The sequence below is a fragment of the Macrotis lagotis genome, chromosome 2 (genome assembly GCF_037893015.1).
Source record: "Macrotis lagotis isolate mMagLag1 chromosome 2, bilby.v1.9.chrom.fasta, whole genome shotgun sequence".
NCBI lineage: Eukaryota > Metazoa > Chordata > Mammalia > Peramelemorphia > Peramelidae > Macrotis > Macrotis lagotis.
The window spans coordinates 330,911,167-330,933,031 of NC_133659.1; the positions used below are offsets into that span (position 1 = coordinate 330,911,167).

At 51.4% G+C, this 21,865-nt stretch overlaps 1 protein-coding gene across 1 annotated transcript; it reads right to left on the reverse strand.

Moving 5' to 3' along the window:
* Window positions 1–1,828: 1,828 nt before the first annotated feature.
* BAIAP2L2 (BAR/IMD domain containing adaptor protein 2 like 2) lies at window positions 1,829–21,605 on the reverse strand. The gene is made up of 14 exons (XM_074226908.1): window positions 21,445–21,605; window positions 19,641–19,716; window positions 18,154–18,240; window positions 17,310–17,371; window positions 11,873–11,944; window positions 10,970–11,086; window positions 9,162–9,308; window positions 6,043–6,195; window positions 5,589–5,727; window positions 4,882–5,098; window positions 4,373–4,441; window positions 3,916–4,135; window positions 3,003–3,046; window positions 1,829–2,668 (listed from the first exon to the last, which is right to left on the reverse strand). Exons 1-14 carry the CDS (start codon window positions 21,493–21,495, stop codon window positions 2,593–2,595), a joined length of 1,530 nt encoding a protein of 509 aa, XP_074083009.1. The 5' UTR covers window positions 21,496–21,605; the 3' UTR covers window positions 1,829–2,592.
* Window positions 21,606–21,865: the final 260 nt, after the last annotated feature.

The following is a 21,865-nucleotide window of genomic DNA, read 5'->3' on the forward strand; positions in this document are numbered from 1 at the left end:
GCCGGGTGCCTTTGGTGCAATGGGGAGAAGAGGCCAGAAAGAGGAGCCGCCAGGCAGGACGGGCACCGAGCTGCCGACCCTCGGGGCCGGGGGCCTGGGGCTGCCATCTTTGAAGCTCACTTTATATTTGCACATATTTATAAATACATGAACACACACAGGCTGCATATATGTTCTAGAAGCGTTAGAGCCTTTCTGGTTACACTACAGGCCAACCCGGCGGCAGAGGCAGAGCGGCCGGAGAGCCCAGCGGCTCCAGGAACACCCCCCTTTTCTTAGATAGCTCGCCAGGACTGTTTGAGTTGATACTTGTCAAGTTCAGAATTAAAATTAAAATCACTTTTTAAAAATCTCTGCCCTTGGGTCTCGGGGTGGTAGGGACTTGCCCAGGGTCACGCCATTAGCCAGGGTGGGAGGTGTTCAAAGCTGGTCTCCCAGCCCCAGGTCAGCCTCCGTCCTTCCTCTGGCTCGCCGCCTGCCCTGGTGATGGGACTCAGTTTACCCAGGCATTCCCAAGCCTCCCCCCCACTCCAGAATGTCCAGAGGGTCCCCGACAGGTTCAGGGGTTACTGACCTGAGCCCCTCGGGATACTCCCACAACGGAGCTTCCGATGCGCCTGGGGTCGGACCCTCCAGGCTCCCCACAACCCGCTGGACCGGAGGGATTAGCTGCCTGATCCAGCTTTAAACCGCCCCTCCCCATCCCGACTCTGGGGCTGGGGCCAGGAATGGGGGGGGTGGAGACCAGGCCCCTCTACACGGGCCCTAAGAGGCTTTAGTGGGAAGGGGAGGTGGGCATAGCCAGCCCCTACCACAGTCCTCGGCACTTTGTGTGTTTGAGGGGGCACAGCTTTTGCTTGCGGTCAGTGTCATTGTTTCATTCATGTCCGACTCTCTGTGACCCTCTGTGGGGTTTTCTTGGCAGAGATACTGGGCTTCATTTTACAAATGAGGAAACTGAGGCGGAGTAGGTCACTTGCCAGGGCCTCACAGCTAGTGAACATCTGAGGGCAGATTTGAACCCAGATCTTCCTGATTCTGGGTCCATCATCGCCCTGGCCCCTGCGTCTCTTATGACACCACCCAGGCGGGCCAAACAAAACAATTTTAGGTTTCCCTAAAAGTGGGCAAGGATGATGCCTGGGAGTAGTGGAAAGAAGACTGGCATCTGGTGGCACAGGATCTGAGTTCAAATCTAGACTGGTGTTTGGATTACTGTAGGCAAGTTTCTCCTTTGCCTTTTTATGCCTCAGTTTCCTCCTCCGTGCAACCTAGAAGGTGGACTCATTCTCTAAGGTTCCTTTCAGCTTCTAATCCTATCCACTGTAGATGGTCTACAGCTGGGCCCTGGAGGGGAGGCGCCCCTAATCTCCTAAGCACCTTAGCCCCCCTGGCCCTTGGGTGGCATTCCTGATGTGGGGGCACATCCGGGAGGAGCCTGGCCCAGCCTGGTCCGGGGGGAGGCATTCCTCTGCAGCTCAGTCCCAGAGGCCTATTGGGGGGGCCCTCTGGAACAAAACTGGCCTTGTCCTAAGCTCTGGGCATTCAGGGACCCCTTCCTCAACCCAGCAGGAATGGGGGTATGGACCCATAAAGCAGGGGAGGGGCCACACAGCCTCTGTGGAGTGACCAGTCCATTGGCCCAAGTTCGGAAGAACAAGAAGAGATGGGGATTGGGGAGGGGCAGAGATACAGTAGCAGGATTCAGCTGAGAATGACCTTGTCTGGAAAATCCAAGGGAGCTCTCTGTCTGATCAGGGCCCCCCGGGACCCCACCTCAATCCCAGCAAACACACAGGTGCCTTCTGTCTTCGATCCATCTGCTTTAATTCATATCCATTTACACAATCAACAATGGGCTGGGGGGAGGGAGGGGAGGGGGAACTTCTCAGGTCTCTGGGGAGACAGTGGGGGAAGGAGCAGGAATGGGAGGGTCCCTCCTTGTGCTGATTCTGGCCCTCTAGGATGGACGGACGGACAGATGATGGATGGATGGATGGACGGATGGACAGATGGACTGGTGGTTGGCTGCTTGGCTGGCTGGCTGGCTGAATGGATGGACAGATGGATGGATGGAGGGAGGGTTGGATGGATGGATGGATGGAGAGAGGGAAGGATAGATGACTGGCTGGAGGGACAGATGGATGGATGGATGAATGGATGGACAGATGGTTGGCTGGCTGGCTGGCTGGCTGAATGGATGGACAGATGGCTGGCTGGCTAGACAGATGGATGGATGATGGATGAATGGTTGGATGGATGGATAGATGGCTGGCTGGCTGGATAAATGAATGGATGGATGGATGGATGGATGGATGGATGGATGGATGGATGGATGGAGAGGGCCACCACTGTCCTTTCCCCCATAATGCAACCCTGACCCCTGGCCCTGGAGTCACCCTTTCTCATTCAGGAAGCAGAGTTTTCCTTGCTTCAAAACCTCTGTCTTGGCTGGGAAGTGAGCTCATGCCCCGGATCCTGAATGTCCCTGGAATCTTCCATTCAGGTGCCCACAAGAGGCTTCCAGGTGCTTTTTGGGAGAGGCTGGTTCTGCCCCTGGGTGATGGGGGCACCCCCCCAGACCAGGGGGCCTCAGCGGATGAGGGGGGCCGAGCGGTCATTGGTGATGGTGGGCCGAAGTTTCACAGTGGCAAAGGGATTGGTGCCTCTGAATGGAGAGAAAGGCAGTGAGAGGAAGAGGAAAAATGAGGGGCGACCCCCCATAATCCTAGAGAGAAAGTGGCTCCCCACAGATTCACCCAGGGCTTGGGGGTGGGGTTTGGACCATCTCTCCAAAAGGGGAGGGAGATCTAGAGAAGGCATGTGGTCCCTCATACATGGACCCTGGTTCCAGAATCTTCTGAGTTCATCCCTCCCTCCCGTGCCAGCGGCTCCCATCAGGGTAGAGCTAGGAGAAATGTGAGTCCAGCCACCCCCACCCCCACCCCAGGGATCTGCAGGGCCCACCTCAGCTGCCCTCGTCCGGCTGGTTTCACACTCACCGGGGGAAGAGCTCTGGGGGGTGCTGCTCCCAGGACATCAGCTTCTGCAAAGGAGGGCCCGGTCAGTGTGAGAGAGACGGACTGGTGCCTGGGAGCCGGCCCTTCTCCCCACTGATCCCTCCCCACAAAATAATCAAAGCTAGCATTTTTACAGACGTCTCGTGATCCTCAGAACAGCTCTGTGGGGTGGGAACTAATAAGACCCCCATTTAACTTAAAAGGAAACTGAGGCAAGCAGAGGGTAAGTGACTTAGTCAGGATCCTACATCTATTAAGTGTCTGAGGCAAGATTTGAACCCCGGCCCCACTGACTCCTCCGGCATTCTGTGTACTAAACTGGTCAACAGGCCTCTGCCCCCAGAAAAGTGTGAAAATGGAGCAGGAGCTGTCTGCCCAAAGGAGGCCTTGCACATGCCCTTCCTTCTAGGGGGCTGTGTGGGCTGGGGAGCAGAGAGGGGAAACTGAGGCTCAGGGAGGATGAGTGACCTGTCCAGAGTCACGAGGCTGAGAAGTAGCAAAGCCATGGCTCAGAATTCAAGGACTTCAGAGATTGGGGAGACCTTAGATCAGGGGAGGTTGGGGCTGGGGGGGGTGCTTAGAACGGGGGAGGTGAGGGCTAGAAAGACAAGGGGACAGGGTTACCCAGGGAAAAGAACACTTGTTCTAGAGTCAAGAACCTCTGCCCATCCTGCCTCTGCCTCTTACATTTGGTCTTGGACAAGTCACTTCTCTGTGCCTCAGTTTCCTCCTCTGTCAAATAAAGGGGTTGGAGGGCATGGCTTCTGAGACTCCTCCAGCCCCAGGATCGATGGTCCTTCGGATGTCTGGCGGGGGTGGGGGGTGGGAGAGCACTAGATTCTCCTTTTGGAGGAGGTCAGAGAGGTCAGCTGGCTGCCGGGCATGGGGAGCTCACCTTGGCATCGCTGGCCACCCCCATGCTGCCCATGCTGCTTCGGCGGCTGCTGTTGGGGGGCAGCGGGGGTGGCGTGGGGGCTCGGCTGGTGGCCCTACTGGTCGCCCTGCTGGGGGTATGGGGCCGCGAGTGGCTGTCCCAGTATTCCGAGGGTGCCGAGGTGCCCACTGGGCGATCGAGGAGGTTGTCCAGGCTGTGAGTGCCCCGAAGCGGATAGGACCTGAATGGGGGTGGGGGGATCAGAGATCAGCCCCGGCCCCTGGCAGCCCTGAACATTGACCAGAGGAGCCAGGCCTGGGCCAACCTGACCAGAGGCAGAGGCTGGACGTGTTGACCTTGGTGGGTAGCTCACAGGGGGTAGGGAAGCGGGTTGCCCAGCTCCCTCAGTAACTGGGGGGGTTGGGGCTCTTCTCCCCATGGGCATGTGTCCTGTCCCGGGGGGCCTTGCCACCCTTACCTAGAGGGTAGCTCATTCAGGGGCAGATCATCCAGGAGCTTCACGTAGGTCTCTGGGAACCAGCCGCTCCTGGGGGGAGGGGGGCACGGTCAGAGGCTGCCAAAGCTGAAGTCCCCTCCTCCCAGGCAAGGGAACTGTCTGGGCTGGGCAGGAGTGTCACTCATCAAGGATGCACCAGCCACCCCAGAGTTCCTCATCACTATGACCATGGCAGACTTTCAGGGTGTCAGTCTGACCTCCTCATTTTACAGATGGGGAAACTGAGGCCCAAAGAGAAAAAGTGATTTGCCAAGTCAAACTGTGTGAGACAGCTGGTCTTTTTGAGCCTCAGTTTCCTTCTGTGTAAAAATGAAGGCGCTGGGTCTGACAGCCCCGGAGCTGCACCCAGTCAGTGCTCGATGACTCCTAATGACCTTAATGTCAGGGGGCAGAGGGGGGTGGCGTGGGGGCTTGGCTGGTCACCTTGCTGGGGCTGTGGGGTGGTCTCCTCCTGCCCGCCCCCAACTCACGCGGATGAGCCCTCCAGCTTGCCATACAGCCAGCCATTGTGGGCTTCAGGCACCAGCACCAGGATGATGTCACCGGCTGAGAAGGGCAGCAAGGTGTGGTTGGCACCGTCTGAATGGGAGACTAAGGCCTGAGCTCTCCGAGGGGGCGCGCCACCGCCCTGCCGCTCCCCGAATGAGTTGGAGCGTGACCGCTGGGCACTGCTGGTGTACAAGGAGGCTGGGGGGGGAAGGTCAGTCCATGCACCCAGGCCTTTGCCCCTCCTCCCCACATGCCTCCTGTTTGCTCTCTCTCTGCCTCAGTGGACAGATCTGGCCCCAGTGAGGAGGCTTCAAGACTGGTGAAATGGGAACTAGGGTCAAGACCCTGGACCTCTCCCCATGGAGGGCACAGGGGGACGGTGCAGAAGGCTGGGAGGGGAGAGGGGGCAAGCGGTGGGGTGCTGGGACTCCCAGGGAGAAGGAATCTGGCCTGGCCTTGTGGGGGGGACAAAGAGGGCCTGTCTCTGGGTTGCCCTGCGACATCTTGAGGATTCCCCCAGCCAGCTCTAACATCCTCATTTACCACCTAAGCCCCCTCCCAGCCCTGACATGACGAATTCTAATGGATAGAGCCCAAGTTTTCTTGGGGAAGGAAAAGAATGATTTTTCAGTGGGGGAGGGTCTATGTCGACTAGGGGCCAGGACAGGGGTCCGGCCTTGTGACTCACTGGAAGATGGCGTCCGGGGCAGGGACATGCGATCCGGCTCCAGCTGGGCCAACGGTCTCCCCTCGCTGGGCTCCTGGCTGTAGGAGCCCGAGCTGTGCCGGCTCCGGGGAGAGCTAAAGTCTCCCAGAGACCTCTGGGGCTGCGAGGGGAGATGGGCAGGGGAGGGTGGGGAGGGGAGGGGAGAGGCAGGGCTGCCCCCACTCTATTCTACCCCCCACCCCCAGTCCCAGGGCTCCCCATAGGGATTCAGTGCCCTCCTCCCAAGCCACAGAGGAGGTGGGGGGGAGACCCCAGGGGGGAGGTAGGGGGAGGACAGGGTGTTTCGGAAGCTTGAGGTTCTAGGGGGGAGGATAGTCCAGGGTGGGGGCCTCAGGTCCCAAAGAGAGGGGGACAGGGCAGGGGGTGGGTATAGGGGGGGTGAGAAAGGTGGCGCCCGTAGCTCCCAGGGGCTCACCATCTCCAAGCGGGTGGGGGTCAGGCGGCCTGACGGGTAGGCTGACCCGAGGCTGGGGCCCAGTAAGCCTGGGGAATGGGCACGAGATGAGTTTCTGCTGGCTTCAGACTGTTCCTTCCACAAGAGAACTCGGCTCTGGAGGATGCCCCGGGCCTAGGAGGAGAGGAGGAGAGTCCTTGTTCTGACTGGTCCTCACTGTTGTGTGACCATCAGTGAACCAGGAACCCAGGAGGAGCCTTAGGGTCCTCGTCAGTAAAATGAGGGTGTGGAATTAGATGCCTTCATAGCTTCTCTCCCAATAGAATTCCCTCTTCTAAGGCCCCCCCAGCCCTGACACCCCTATTCTGAATACCAGCTCTCCTGGAGCCTCTCTTCTCCCACAGTTTCTGGGACAATCCCTCCTGGCCCACTTCTGTTCTTCCTTCAACTCTCTATCATGGTCCCCTATCTGGAACACCTTTCATCGCTTAGAATCCCTGGATTAGTTCAAGCTCAGTTCAAGCAGCACCTTCCTACCTTTGGCTTCTTTCTCTTCCAGCCCACCCTCATCTCCTGGCTTCCCTCTAAGATCAGTTTGGAGGACGTTTCGATAAAGATCATGCCATCTACCCCCATTAGAAGGTTAGCTCCTTGAGGGCATATCTCTTCATATCCCAAAGAATGAAGACCCTTCCAATTGATGGTGGATGGACCATCCACCTTTACAGAAACAAATCATGTGTTGAGGCAGAAATACATTAGAAATAAATGTTAAAAGGCACAAACGGGAAGCATAATGTAATAAAGATTGTCATTTAGAAAGAGAATAACTAGAAGGATGCCTTGTAAGGCAACTGTGAGAGCTCAGACTGGGGTCAGCGAAGGTCCTGGACGTGAAGATATTGTCAGGTAGACTTGCCATACAGATTACTCCCCAAACACACTCAGCCCTCATTTCTCTCCTGGGCTCTGCTCCTATCAATCCAGAAGCCAGGGTGCCCCACAGGCATCCCAAGTCAGATATGTCTAAAACAGATTTTGTTCTTCTCCCCCTTCCTAACCCCTCTACTTCTTTGGAAGCCCCCATCATCCTTCCAGCCACCAGGTGCCCCATCATGGGGTTCTTCCTGACTCATCTCTCTCTCTCTCTCTCTCCCTCCATGTTGCCAAATCTTGTTATTTCTACTTCCTCTCTTTCCTGCCGCCTTTCATTACCTCTCATCTAGACCATCAAACTCATTACGGTAAATACCAGGAGGCAAGGTCTGGACATGGATCTCCCTCACTCTGATTTAAGCGCTCACCACTACGGAAATGGTCTGTGCAGATAAAGACACAGTTTGCACATATCGATATATTCAAGTGTGCACACATATCCACTAGACATATAGAACGGTGTGCATGCAAATATGTGAACATACATGTACATGTGTGAACATCAAAGCTTCAGACTACACTCATATTCTTGGGATACTCCAGGTCCATCTGTGTTTTAATTACTAGAGGGATCTATAATCACTCCTAATGGGGAAATTCTCTCTGCCTGGTGAGGTCAGTTCTCGGGGAAGGGGGAAGGGGGGACATTGAAAAGTTAGAGGTAGCACACTGCATTCTCTACTTCAAGCTTCCCCAATTCTTCCTCCAACTCAGGTCTGAACATGATGCATAGATGGAAGGATGGATGGATGGATGGGTGGATGGGTAGATAGGTCAGTAGATGGATGAATGGATGGATACATGGATAGATGGATGGATAGATGTAGATAGATAGATAGATAGATAGATGTATAGATATAGATATAGATATAGGTATAGATATAGATATAGGTATAGATATAGATGATATAGATAGATATAGATATAGATATAGATATAGATGATAGATATAGATATAGATATAGATATAGATATAGATATAGATATAGATATAGATGGATAGGTAGCTGGATGGATGGGTGGATGGATGGATAGATATTCACTATCTTTATCTTGTGTTGTTTGTCCTTCAATGTGAAGATGACCAATGTCATTAGGGGCAATGTCTTGACTTGTGAATGAATTAGATTTTTTTTTATGTTAGATTTTTCAAGGCAATGGGGTTAAGTGGCTTGCCCAAGGCCACACAGCTAGGTAATTATTAAGTGTCTGAGGTCGGATTTGAACCCAGGTACTCCTGACTCCAAGGCCGGTGCTCTATTCATTGCACACACATAGCCACCCCAAATGAATTAGATTTAAGTGAGGCAGAGTTACACAAAGTCATTAGCCTCACTCTGTTTTCTGGAGGCATCCAAGTCCAGTGGTAGGACAAAAGTCAAGATGACTTGTAATGGTCCAGGATGCAGTGGATGCCACTGCATCTTTAATGTCCAATCAAGTTTTAAGTGCTCCACAACTCCTACTTCAGCCACCTTCTTCTCCTGTTGGAACAAATTGTTCTCATGCTCTCATTCTGTGAGGGGAAGTCTTCACATACTTGGAGAAACTATCCCCCCAACTCACTGACAGTTATGAGGTCAGTCGGTTACCCCTGACCTGGTTTAGCCTGAGAGATGGTTTACTGGGGTGTGGCTGCTGTGTGTGCTAGTTTCTTGGAGTCACAGGTGAAAGTTGGGTGAGAGGTAGATGCTAAAAATGGATGAGTAGTCCTCAGATCAGAGGTGCCAGTGCTTGCTGAACACCCCACACACCCTGATCTACATCTGTTTACCTGAGAAAATAAGGAAGAAAGGAAGGAGGGAAGGAGGGAAGGAGGAAAGGAAGGAAGGAAGGAAGGAAGGAAGGAAGGAAGGAAGGAAGGAAGGAAGGAAGGAAGGAAGGAAGGAAGCTTTGGATTCAGAATGGAAAGCCCTAGGGTCAAGCAGTGGCTAGCATTTACTAGCTGGTCAATAACAGACAACTGGACATAAGACTCACAATTCCTGAGTTCAAATCTGGACTTGGCCACTTACTATCACTGTGACCTTTAGCAAGTATCTCACCCTCTCTAGACCTTAGTTTTCTCATCTGTAAAATAGAGGCATAGACCTCGGTGACTTCTGGAATCCCGACAAGTCTATTCCTAGGATTTCTGGGGTTAAGGTGGGATAAAAGGGGAAAGCCTTCTCTGACCCACACCCCAGTCCGGGCCCTTGCCTCACCCGGCCGAAGAACTGCAAGAAGGTGTTGGAGAACAGCAGGTGCTTTTCAGCCAGGAATCGATAGCGCCTCTTCTCCTCCAGCTCGGCAGCCTTCTGGCTTTCTGAGACGAAGGCGTGCATCTGGGCATGCAGCCTGTTCACACTCTCCTGAAGGGGGGCAGAGAGGATGAGTGAGGGGGCTCCACCAGAGATGGGGAGCTCAGGTGTCCTGCATCCCAGAATCATAAAGTGCATCTCCTACAGTCAATACTGCCTTCATCCCTAGGTATGGATGAGGAACTCAAGAGTCCACAAATTAAAGAGTATTTATTAAGTGCCTACTCCATACCAGGTTGGGGATACAAAGAAAAGGCAAAACAGGCCCTACCCTCAGGGCCTTTGAAATCTAAGGAGGAAACAACAGGCCACAATTATATATGTGGATGGTATAGATAGGCAGCCAATCCTACTTTGAGACTGCTCAATGGTTGGCAAGGTTCCTTTCTTGGTCACAGTGAGATCACCACCCAGTTCTCCCAGTTCTGACCACAGAGGGTCAAGTAGCACCAAGTATGAGCCTTGTTTGGCTCCATGAAGACAACTGCCATGTTTCTCTGGGCTTCCTCTTCCCCATGGTGTGACCTCAAGGTCTGTCCAACCTGAACGCCTCCCTTTGGACACTTTCCCATGTATCAAGTTCCCTTTGAAAACATGGCACCCAGAGTTGAACACAATCCCACCCAAGGAGCCAATCATGGCAGCCAACAGCGGGAAGATTCCTTCCTTGGCTCTTGCCTCTCACACATAGCATTATCCCCCTGCTCCTTCAAACCCCCAGATCTTTTTAAAATGACCTAAGTCCCTTTCCCTCTCCCTCTTTCCAGTTCTCCTTCAACTGTAGAGGGCAAGGGCAATCCAAGACAGTGGCACTTAATAATTTCCAGTCATATCCCCTCCTCTATCCCCACCATTGATTGATTGTTTGAACCTAAATTTAAGATCTTACATTTATTTCTCTTCAATTTCCTCCGTCTTTCATTGGGCCCATCATCTTAATTCTTTCACCAGCCTCTCCACAGTAGGGGAATGGCCAGCTCCAGAAAGTCCCGGAAAGCAACAACTTCCTCATTTTCCCCCATACTATCCCCCTCATTCCCTGCTTCAGACATTTTTAGCTGGGTGACCCTGATCAAATCAGCCTCAGATCCCTCATTTGTAAAATGAGGACAATAATAGGACTTACCTCCCTATTGTGAGATCATAGACATAAAATAATTTGCAAACCAAACCATACTATCATTATTAATGTTAATTATTATGAAATACCCCTCCATCTTGAAGTCTTCCCTATCAGAGGTGGCTCTCTAGGCAGACTGTGAGACCCCTGAGACCAAATACTGAGTCTTTTAAAGCCTCCCAAGGCCCGAGCCAGCACAAGGAAGGCTTTCACTGAATATCTGCCTCCCTCTGCTGATGGATGACCTCTGGTTTTGGTGGATGAACTTTGAGTAGAGCCATACAGGTGTGATAAGGAAGGAAGGATCAAAGATTGAGAGCTGGGATGGACCTTAGAGGCCAATGAATCTAAGTCCCCTCATTTTAAAGATAAAGAAATGGAAGCAAAGAGAGTAGAAGGGACTTGCCCAGGGTCACACAGCTGGTAAATGTTTGAAGTAGGATTTGAACTCAGCTCTTCTTGTTGACAGATCCAGTGGTCCACAACATTCCCTAGCTGCATAGGACAGTCTGAGTGAGAGTAGGGCTATGGGTAAGGTTGAGTTTGGGCTCCCTGAGGAATCCACCCCTTCCCCTCTGCCCACCTCACTCACCTTCATCTCCCGCGCGTTCTTGTCCCTCTTTCTCTCCATCCGCCACAGTTCCGACATGCATTTCTCTAGATTGGCAGCACGGTGTCGATATTCTATCTCATAGTGTTGGCGGCTGTCCTAGATGTTGGAAGGGGTTGAGGGGGGGGGGAGGAGAAAAGGATCCTCATGACAACGAGACCCTCTCCACCACAGCAGAAGTCAAGAAACCTAGTCAAACTATTTGTTGACTGTGTGAGACCATTGGTGACTTACTGCCTCTCTCTGATCCTCAGTGGAAGAGACCTTAGACATCTTCTGGTTCCACTGCCTCGTTTCACAGATGAGGAAACTGAGGCCCAAAGGACACAATGTGGGAAAGTGACTTGTAAATGGCAAGGGAAGCTAAGTATGCCACCATCCAAGGCTCATATGACTTCAAGGTTCATAAAAGATTCCATAGACATTATCTCCTTTGATAATCCATAAGCTAGGTTCTCCAGGCATTATTCCCATTTTACAAGGAAGGAAACTGAGGCTCAGGATGTTAAAGAACTGTCTAAAATTTCACAGCTAGTATGTGTCAGAGACAGAATTTGGACCCAGATTTCTCTTGATTCCAGCTTCACGGTCCAGTGTTCTTTTCACTATAACATGCCATCTTTCAAATTATGATTCTCTACAGTCCTAGACAGAGGCCACTACAATGGGGACAGAGGTCAGTTTGTTTCTATGCCTTTGAGGAGCCTGGGGAAACATTTTACTAAAGAATCTCTCCCTTTTCCTCAGGGAGAGGAATCAGGAATAGGAAGACCCCCAGGATTGGAGAAGCCAACAGAATGAAATCCTATGAGTATGAGGAGTTGTCCAGTCAGTACTTCAGAGATCTACATAGAGGGGGCAGGGAGGTGTGGGAACCTGGCTCACTTTAATAAACTGCATGTCCAGCTTGGTGTTCTTCTCCATGTGCTGCAGAAGGTCTCCGTGGAAAGTCTGCACCTGAGAAGGAAGGGAAAGATCAACAAATGTCTCTTCTGTCCTCTCATGACTATGCCTGAGTCTGTATTGCTATGCAGATAGAGCAGGAGCTGGGAGGGACCTCAGAACAGAGAATGTCCAAGCTGGGAGGAAGCTCAGAATAGAGAATGTTAGAGCTTGGAGGAACCTTAGAACAGGGAATATCCAAGCTGGAAGGAACCTTAGAACAGAGAATGTTAGTGCTTGGAGAAGCCTTTGAAGAGGGAATGTCCAACCTGGAAGGGACCTTAGAATAGAGAATGTCAGAGCTGGGATGAGCCTTAGAACAGGGAGGAAGGGGCCTTGGAACAGAGAATGTTAGAGTTTGGAGGAACCTTGGAACAGGGAATGTCCAAGCTGGAAGGGACTTTAGAACAAAGAATGTTAGAGCTGGGAGAAATCTTAGAACAAGGAATGTTGACAAGAGAATATTCAAATTTGGAGGGATTTCAAAGATAGAATCATTTTGCAGGTAAAGAAACTGAGGACTAGAGGAAGAAGGACCTGTCTCCAAAGTCCCAGCCCTAACTCTCAGCACAATAAGAGTCATAAAACTGGTTGTGCCCTTGGATCCTTGAATGGTTCCTTAGGACTTTACTCCACAGGCAGAACTCCAAATGGAAAACAAAACCTTGTTTGTATCAAGGTATTGATGAAGGTACTGGGCAGGTAAACCACGCCAAGTGTTTCAGGGTCAGGGAGTGGCCAGGGACCCCGTGGTACTTCCTGCAATGAAGGATTCAGGTGAGACAGAGGCCAAAAGGAGAGTTGGTCACAACTATGGGAAAGTCAATGAGAAAGACCATGACAAAGAATGTTGGGCATTTTAGTCCTGAGACAAGAGATTGAGAGGCAGTATCATCAAGTGGATAGCATAGTGGGCCTGTAATCAGGAGAATCTAGATCTGAGTCTCACTGCTGACCCCAGTTCTTTGACCCTGGGTGAATCATGTAAGCCTCGGACAGCTCTCTAAGAGTTTTCTAGTAAGTTATAGCTGGATTTCAATCTGCATTTGTGGAGGGAGTAGCCATGACATCACCGTTTCTTGCCCCGTGACTGGAGCAGAAAGGAGACATGAGTGGGGAACACCAGCTAGTATCCTGTAGCTGTTGGCGTTTCATCATGTTAATGGATGTCCTAGCCCTCACTATCAGGAGGGATGGCTCCTGGGCATGGCTAAGAGGATGAGAGGCCTGGAGATTGTGCCATATCAGAACTGATCATAGAAAGGACCTCAGAAACCTCAGCACTCAACCCCCTCATTTTCCTGATAAAGAAACTGAGACCCAGATGGTAAAGCGACTTGCCCTAGCTCATCAGACCAGAGTTCCATTTGAACCATCTTGATTCCAAATGTGTGGCCTGGAGAAAAGGAAACTAAATCAACCAGGATTTATTAAGCACCTACTGCATACCAGACCGTCTCCTAGGCTGGTGCTGGCCTGAACTGTGAAAGGCAGTCAAGTGAGATATGTGCTCCAGTTAGTTAGGGAGAGGGATGTCCAGCAGGGGAATGGGCTGAGCTCCCTGTCCTTGGACAGGTGCCCCTTGGTTGCGTCCCTGGATCCTTGAATGGTTCCTTAGGACTTTATTCCATAGGCAAAACTCCAAATGGAAAACAAAGCCAAGCTGTGAAAGGGCTGACATGGGTATTATGAGAAAATTCTCATTCTTGGGTGAGGCTAGAAGCCTGCCCAGGTCCCTTCCAGCTCTGGCATTCTGAGCTCCTGGGTAGTTCCTCACCACAGGCTTCACCCAAAGCTACCTCAGGACCTCTGCTTGTTCCAAAACAACCTTCCTTGAACTCAGAGCTCTGGAATCCTCCCAACCATCACCTGGGCACAAGTTGCTCCTTCAGACTTTGCTTTTTTAAAACCTCTGCCCCACCTGGGCTAATCAAGAAACCTCCCACTAGGCTGCCTGGCAGATCAGGGGCATCCAAGCCCACAGCTTCAGTTAATCTCAAAGGAACAGCAACTTAACCCTCAGCCAGAGGGAAGATTCTCTCTCCAACACATCCTAGGGTTCTAATCAGCTCCTTATCTCCCATCAAGGGAATGTTTTTTTCTAGCTTCTGATCCCATCCCCAAACCAAAGTCCAATCCAGCTGGATGGGAGGGCATATAGTCTAACCTCACCCCAAAGAGGGAGTCCTGGGTACAGAGGCCCTCCCAGCCCTGCAGACATTCTAACACACTGTCATGAATCCCAACCCCAACCCAGAGGAAACAGCCCCAGTTCCTTCCACCAATTCTCTCCTGGCATAGAGAATAAAACCATTAGCTAGCGTGATGGAGCCCTTTCAGATTTGCTGATGACTCTAGAATGATCATCTCATTTGATCCTTATAACTAACCCGGGATGGAGGGGCTAGTATTATCTCCATTTTTACAGCTAACAATTTATAATAGCAATAATATTTAGAGGCACACTATTTACTCATTTATTACAAATTAACTCCATTTATTACTGACCAACTCAATTTACTTATTACTAACCAACTGCATTTATTAATTAATTACTAATGAATGTATTAATTTATAGGTACATTGTTTACAATTAATGTTTACTAGAAATGCCAAGTTCCTTACAATGTCAACCCATTTACTCCTTCCAGCAAGTGGAGGGAGGAGCTATCGCTATCCCATTTTACAGATAGTAATAGGAGCTACTATTTCATATGCATGCTATTTACTATTAACTTATTAATTCATTGCCAAATTACATTTTATTGATTTATTAATGCATGTGTGTTATTTGCTATTGATTTACTAATTCATTTTCATTCATTTATTAATTTCTACGTGTGCTATTCATATTTACTACGTAGGCTAAGTGCTTTGCAATGATTAGCTCATTTGATTCTCACAACAACCCTGAGCACTTTATTATCTTCATTTGGCAGATAAGGAAACTGAGGCAAACAGAGGTTAAGTGACTTGTCCAGGGTCACAGAGCTAGTAAGTGTCTGAGGCTGAATTTGAACTCAGGTGTTCCTAACTCTATCCCCCAAGCGATCTCTATCACAGGTTGGAGAGACATATATTAGACAACCCCCTCCCCAGTGGGGCTCCAGTTAATTCATTATAATGGAAAGAACATTGGACTTGTCCTGGGTTCAGATTCCATAAAGCTTGGGCAGCAAAATGGCAAAGTCAGCATTTAGAGGCTCGTCCATAAAATAGGGAGGTTCTTACTTAGTTCTATTTCTTAGGGTTGTTGTGGGAATCACAGGACAACATACGGAAAATGCTTTGGGAAGATAATATCACCATTAAACATTGACTCCACTTTGCCAGATCCTCCTCTGACATGGCCTTCAAGGCCCTTCACCATGCTATGTGAGCTCCTCTGGACACTCTCAGGTATATCAATGACATTTTTTTTAGGTTTTTGCAAGGCAATGGGGTTAACTGACTTGCCCAAGGCCACACAGCTAGGTAATTATTAAGTGTCTGAGGTTGGATTTGAACTCAGGTACTCCTGACTCCAGGGCCAGTGCTCTATATGCTGCACCACCTAGCTGCCCTTATCAATGACATTTTAAAAAAATGGTATCTAGGAAACACAAGCCTCCAGGTGTGGTCTGACAGGGAAGGAGACGGTGGGACTGTCACCTTCCTCATCCTGGTCCATGTCCAACCCCTATAGCCCCCACGGATTTAGAACTATTATCTAGCCACACTTACTCCAGTGTGTGGACATGAGTGAACTTGGGTTTTGGAATCAGAGGAAATCTAGGTCTTCTGACTCCAAGTCCAGCTCGCGTCCATTGCCCTGCCTTGTGGCAGACCCATTTTAGTCGGAAGGGCTGGCCCCGGAAGTTGGAGGAAGGCTGCCAAGAAAGAGGAGCCTGAGAACTGTAAGAGTCTTGGAGTGAGTTGGTTCCTAAAACAAGGTGGTGGCCGGTCATTCATGGAGACTAGGTAGAGACACAAGTGAGCTAGGGAGAGAATTAGCCTAGGAAAGCTCGTGCCAGCCTCTCTGGCCGGTGAAAGCCAAGGTTCCCAGGCTCTTTCACCATATAATTCAGGGTTAGTTTTTACCTACAGACACCAAGATGCTTTCCTTAAGGGTTAGGAGAGTCCTTCTGAAACAAATAAACCCTAACCTCTCTCTTTAAGTGAGTGAAAGCTAGAGAAGGAGGTACTGATACAGAGGACCTTGGTAGTAGCTGGTGGCAAGATGAGAAGAAGGCCTTACTAGTTCATCACTAATCAACTAAATTTGTTCATTTTTTTTACTAACCAACTAAATATATTAATTTAATCCTAACCAACTAAATTTACTAGTTAATTCACTAATTCCTTTAGAAACATAATATTTATTTATAAGAAGACCTGTCCTCTCAGCTCTGGCAAGAAATGACTAGGAAAGGTCAAAGGGGAGGAAAATCTCAGGTGCGCTGAGTCCTACAGCTCAAGGGCAGTTACAAGACATTCTAGTCTTTGATTCACATTGACGGCCCAATGGATGAAGCACTAGGTCTGAAATCGGGAAGACTTGAATTTGAAGCCAACCTCCAACATGTACTAGCTGTGTGATCCTGGACAAGATACTTCCCTTCTCTGTATGCCTTGATTTCCTCAATTGTAAAATGGAGATGATTCCTCCCAGATTTATGAGGATCAAATGAGATAAGAGCACTTAGATATACAGTAGGAGCCAAATAAATGTGGTTATGATAATATGGTGGTCTTGGAGGAGATGTGTCCAGGACCAGGGAGGTGAGAGCCTGACATCTTAGGAAGACCATGGCCCATTGGGAGCTAGATGGTCATTGGGAAGGTATCGAGGATGGAGATGGAATTTGAAGACCAGACCCTAGAAGGACCGGTTGGAAAAGATGAGAATGTTTATTCTGGGACAGGAAGGCTGCCAGGGGGAAGGTGTGCTCTTTTCAAACATTTACAGGGTTGCTATAGACAAGGATTGGGCAGAAGAGAAACACCAGCCGGTACTTGGGATAAGGGGGCAAGAACTGAGATCTGGAAGGGAGCTATGGAAGAGGTCTGTGGTGAAACCCCTCCATTTCACCGCTAGGGTAACTGAGGAGGCCGCGATTTGGCCAAGGTCACACAGGCAGTAGATGTCAGAAAAGGGACTGGAAATGAAGGTGTTTGGTGGCAGCCAACCTTGAACCCCAGGAGCCCAGAAGAACCCCCCTCACAGATGGCCCAGATGGAGAGATGCTTGGCAGGTCTATAGGGACAGCAGCCCATGCTTTGGACTCCATGAGCCTTCCTGAAGAGGACATTGGGAAGAGCATGAGCCTCCCTAGCTCCATCTTGGGACTCCAGGCTGTTCATTCACCATCCCTAGCCGGCCCCCCGTCTGGAGACTCACCACAACTTCCAGGTCTGAGTTCAGGTGCCGCTGGGTGTCCGACATGTGAACGAGGATCTCACCTTGAAGATAGGGGGGGAAATAGTGAGGTCATGAAGGGCAGGAGGGCTAGTCTGCCCCCGCCCCAGCACCCAGGGCTCTAGCTGGGTGATTACTTGGGGTAAAGTCCATGTTGGCAAGGGTGGCTCCTGGGGCTGGAATAATGAGAGCACCTGGCTTCCAGCACAAGAACTCTGGGTCCTCGTCTTTCCCCCCTTCTTTCCTGCACCTGCCCAGTCCCCGCAGGTTAATGGGTGCAGGGACCGCTCACACCACCTCTTGACTCTAGGTCAGCTTCAAGTCGACAAGCACCTTCCCCCCAATCCCTATGAGGTAAGGAGTGTAAGGATCACCACCTATTTTTTCAGATGGGGAAACTGAGGCTTCCAATAAGAAGCAATGACTTGTCTAGGGTCATTAAGTCAGCAAGGATCTTAGGATCGTGGATTGAAAATGAGGAAACTGAGGCCCAGAGAGATTGTGACCAGCCTAGGGTCACCCAGAGGTGAGATTCAGAGTCAGATTCCCCGACTCCAGCCCCACTCTACCATATAGTCTCTAAGGCAGCCACTGATTTCTGTGCCCCTTGGACACACAGCCTTGGTCTTGGGAAAGATCTGGGTTCCAATCCTGCCTCCAGGATTCACTGTGTGACTCTGGACAAGTCATTTTCTCTAATGATCTCATGCTTTTATGGGGCTATTTTGAGGGTGCTTACAAAAGTACTGAGTTTTCAGGGGCTAATCTGACCCTCCCTCCTATCTGGATGGTGGCAGGGGCAGGGGGCAAGAGGATGGTCTCCTACCCAAGAGCTGTGAGGTAGAGCTCTGCAGGGCTTGCTCCCCAATCTTCTGGATGGCCCTGAAGTACACGTCAGCTGCTTCTGCCAGTGCTGCCGGAGAGAGAAGGATTCACCTGCCTGCTTCAGTGTGCCAAGCCACCTGGGCCTCAGCTGCCATCCCGCCACAAGTCTCAGCCTCCGAGCCCTGTGCCTCCAAGCTTCACCTGTCACGTTCTTTTTTTTGGGGGGGGGTGGTCTTTGCAAGGCAATGGGGTTAAGTGGCTTGCCCAAGGCCACACAGCTAGGTCATTATGAAGTGTCTGAGGCTGCATTCGAACTCAGGTCCTCCTGACTCCAGGGCCGGTGCTCTATCCACTGTGCCACCTAGCCACCCCAACCTGCCACATTCTTACCCAGCCCTCTGCCAAGTCCCCCATCCTCTCTGACCTAGCACAGCCTTCCTACATCCTTTATAGGGAAATATTATGCACCACCCACTTTTGACAGACCACCGACTCCCCATTAGACCATCAGCACCAGGAAGGCAGGGCTGTGCCTCAGAGCCCAGCCCCTGGCTCTGAAGGCAGAAGGGGCCCGATAAATGATGAATGAACAAATGAAATCTAGACTCAAATCCAGACCCCGAACCCCATTGCCCAAACCTTCTCTTCCTCTTCCCCTTTCCTCTGTCCTCTCTCCCCTAAGTCTTTTTTTTAGATTTTTTTTTTTTTGCAAGGCAGTGGGGTTAAGTGGCTTGCCCAAGGCCACACAGCTAGGTAATTATTAAGTGTCTGAGGCAGGATTTGAACTCAGGTCCTCCTGACTCCAGAGCCAGTCCTCTATCCACTGTGCCACCTAGCCGCCCCTCCCCTAAGTCTTGTATGTGTGTGGTGGGGACTACCTGTGGAGGTGGAGGGGAGGAGGAATGTGGGAGACGGCCACCTGGGGGCCACAGGAGGGTCGGTGCGCAGACCAGTGGTCACTTTGGTTTGTGACTAATGGCCACCAAAGAGCCAGGAATGTGTTTATGAGAGTGCCTCGGCCATGGGTCACTGTCAGAATCATAGCCATGAGAGCAATGGCAGTAATAATAATAATAGTGACCATAATAACACTAGTAATAACAATGAAAATAGAAATAATCATAATAATATCGACAGCAATAATAGTAATGATGATAGTAGCAGTAACGAAAATAATGGGGGTAATAATGGTAGCAATGATAGTGATGATGATTAGAACTGTAACGATGATTGCAATAATACTGATAGCCACCGCATCTTTATATCATTTCCAGGTTTGTAAAGCGCTCTTCTGTTCTCATCTGAGCCTCCCAGTCATGGAGAGCTTCATTTTACAGATGAGGGTAACTGAGGCTCAGTCTTGACCAAGGTCCCCCGACCAGAAAAGGTCCGAGGGGAGCTTAGAGTGAAGTCTCCTGTGTATGAGTCTATCGGGATGGAGGAATTTGGGGGTGGGGTGGGGAGAGGGGTCTCGGCATCCTCACTCACCATGGAAGGCTCGAAGGTAGTTGTTACCCAGGTAGACGAGATTCTCCAGGGCTGGGTTAAACTGTTCCATGATGCTCTGGGGTCCAGGCCAGGGAGCGAGAGAAGGGATGAGACATAACAAGTCAATAGGAATGGCCAGGCCCTCCCTCTCTCCCTCTCCTCAAGGTCTGGAGCCTGGGGACCCCTCAGACACATCTAGTCTGTGATGAGGGGTTAGGGATTCCAGGCTCCCCCCCGTGCCACAGAATCGGAAAGTCCGGTGTGGGACCCGAGGGGTCACCAAACCCGGCGTCCCATCCCATGTAAGCAGACGTTCTGCAGCATCTCCTCGTGGTGGGCAGCCTGTCCCTGCTTGGATTCTCCCTGTTATCAGGGAGCTCACTCCCTCACTGGGAGAGTCTCATTGGCAAGTTATCAGAAGCCAGTCTCCCCACTACCTTTGCCTAGCAACCATCATCATCGAGGAAGACCAAAGTGACATCAGTGTTAGGGATGTTTCAGTGTGGCCGACTGGCCGGTACGAGCTCTGAATGCTCCCCCACAGGTCTGGTGCAAAAATAGTCCATGTGTCATAATGATGGTGATAATAATGATAAAATATGAATAAGAATGATGCGGATAATAGAATCAGGTCGCCCTCTCTCTGAGGGGCAGAGGAGGTGGTCGTCCTTTAGGAGCCACCACTGCCAGACCCCGGGGGTCTTCCTAAGCCCTTGCTCAGTCTTGTTCTGTGGGGCAATAGGACACCGTGCCTCACCTGGACAGGTGGGAGCCATTCCTCAGGACCCTTCCCACCTAAGGAAATCTCCCTGCTCCTCTCCCAACAAAGGGGAAAATGACCTGGACCCTCCCATCCTCGCCCCACTCATGCTCGAAAGCCCCATTCTCTCCTGTTTTCTCCCAATAGTCCTGACAGTTTGGGGTCATTCATGAGCCCCGTTTTATCGATGAGGAGCCAAGGCTCAGAGGCACACAACAACGGTCGCCATGCTAGCTTGGCAGGAACGCGTGGAAGACCCTGTTTGGAAGGCCACTCTCCCTGGGATGGGCACATCAAGGACGACTATTGAACAGGCCTTTATTAAGTGGTCACTATAGTGACCAAGCTCTGGGCTGGGCCTGGGGGGCAAGGACAAGAATGACACGACCCTGACCTCAAGGTCAGCCCTGGAGGACAGCCAGGGGCTGGAAGCCCGATTCCCCAGGCTCCACAACCAACCGGGCCCCATGGGCAGCTGTGCCCCCCACCCCGGGGTTCTCCAGCACCATGAGAAAGGAGCCTGGAATCCTTGGGAGGTGATCTTTCCAGATTTTGTTGGGGGTTCAGTGTGAGGGGTAACCTTTGTTCTCTTTGCCTCTGGATAGTGGGTGAGGATTGTCAATCCACAGCGGCCGGGGCTCCCCCTCCCTTGGGGATGCCGAGAGCTTCCTGTTGGGGCCCCTCGAGGTCACTGTACCCCGCCCTGCCAGGAGCAGAGGCTTTCGCTGGCTCCCAGATTTGGGGGTTGCCCTTCCCCTCACCCCATCCATCTCTGGCACTCAGGTCCCCTCAGCCTTGCCCCATCTTGTCTCCTCTTCCAGACTCACCCATCCCTCACCCTCCTCAGCCGGCCGACACACCGACTCTACTGGCCCTACCTGTGTTGACATCCCCAGGACAGGGGACGCTGGGGTGCCCCTAACTTTCTTTCAACGGGAAGTGCTAAAAGTCCAGGATGTGGACTCCAGCGCCCCCCCCCGGGCCTGGGTCAGCTGGCTGGGCGTCATCTCCCTGTGCTTTGGGGGACCGGGCCGCTGCACTCACCTTGTAGATGGCCATGGTAGATCGGTAGAACTGCTCCATCTCAAGGGCCATGAAGCGGGAGGGGAAGACCCTCCTGGACGAAGATGAGCAGGGAAGGGGGGGCCCGAGGTTCCTCCCAAGCACTTCAGCGCCAGGCCTGGACACCCACAGCTGCAGGGCCAGCAGCGTCCTCACTGCACCTGAGCCCTCCAAGGGGCTGGGGCTGGGGTGGGGATGGAGGAGGTTAATTATTCACCAGTTGGGATGTCAGAATCTGATCTGGGGCTGTAACCAGATGCTGGGGGGGCAGGGTGGGGGAGGGACGCCTGGGACGGGACGGGGGCTCATGTGACCTCCTTCAATTATTCAGCCCTTCTGGGCGGGCACAGCGAGCAGCCTCTCCTATCATCTCCCAGCTTCCCCTCTGGGCTCCCATTGCCAG

Coding starts and splice junctions, on each gene's coding strand:
- BAIAP2L2 (XM_074226908.1), bottom strand. CDS start 21,495: ATGGCCCTTGAGATGGAGCAGTTCTACCGATCTACCATGGCCATCTAC. Junction 9,309..10,969: donor AGAACGCGCGGGAGATGAAG/GTGAGTGAGGTG, acceptor GCCCCCCTTCAG/GAGAGTGTGAACAGGCTGCA. Junction 6,196..9,161: donor TCTTGCAGTTCTTCGGCCGG/GTGAGGCAAGGG, acceptor CTCTCCTCCTAG/GCCCGGGGCATCCTCCAGAG.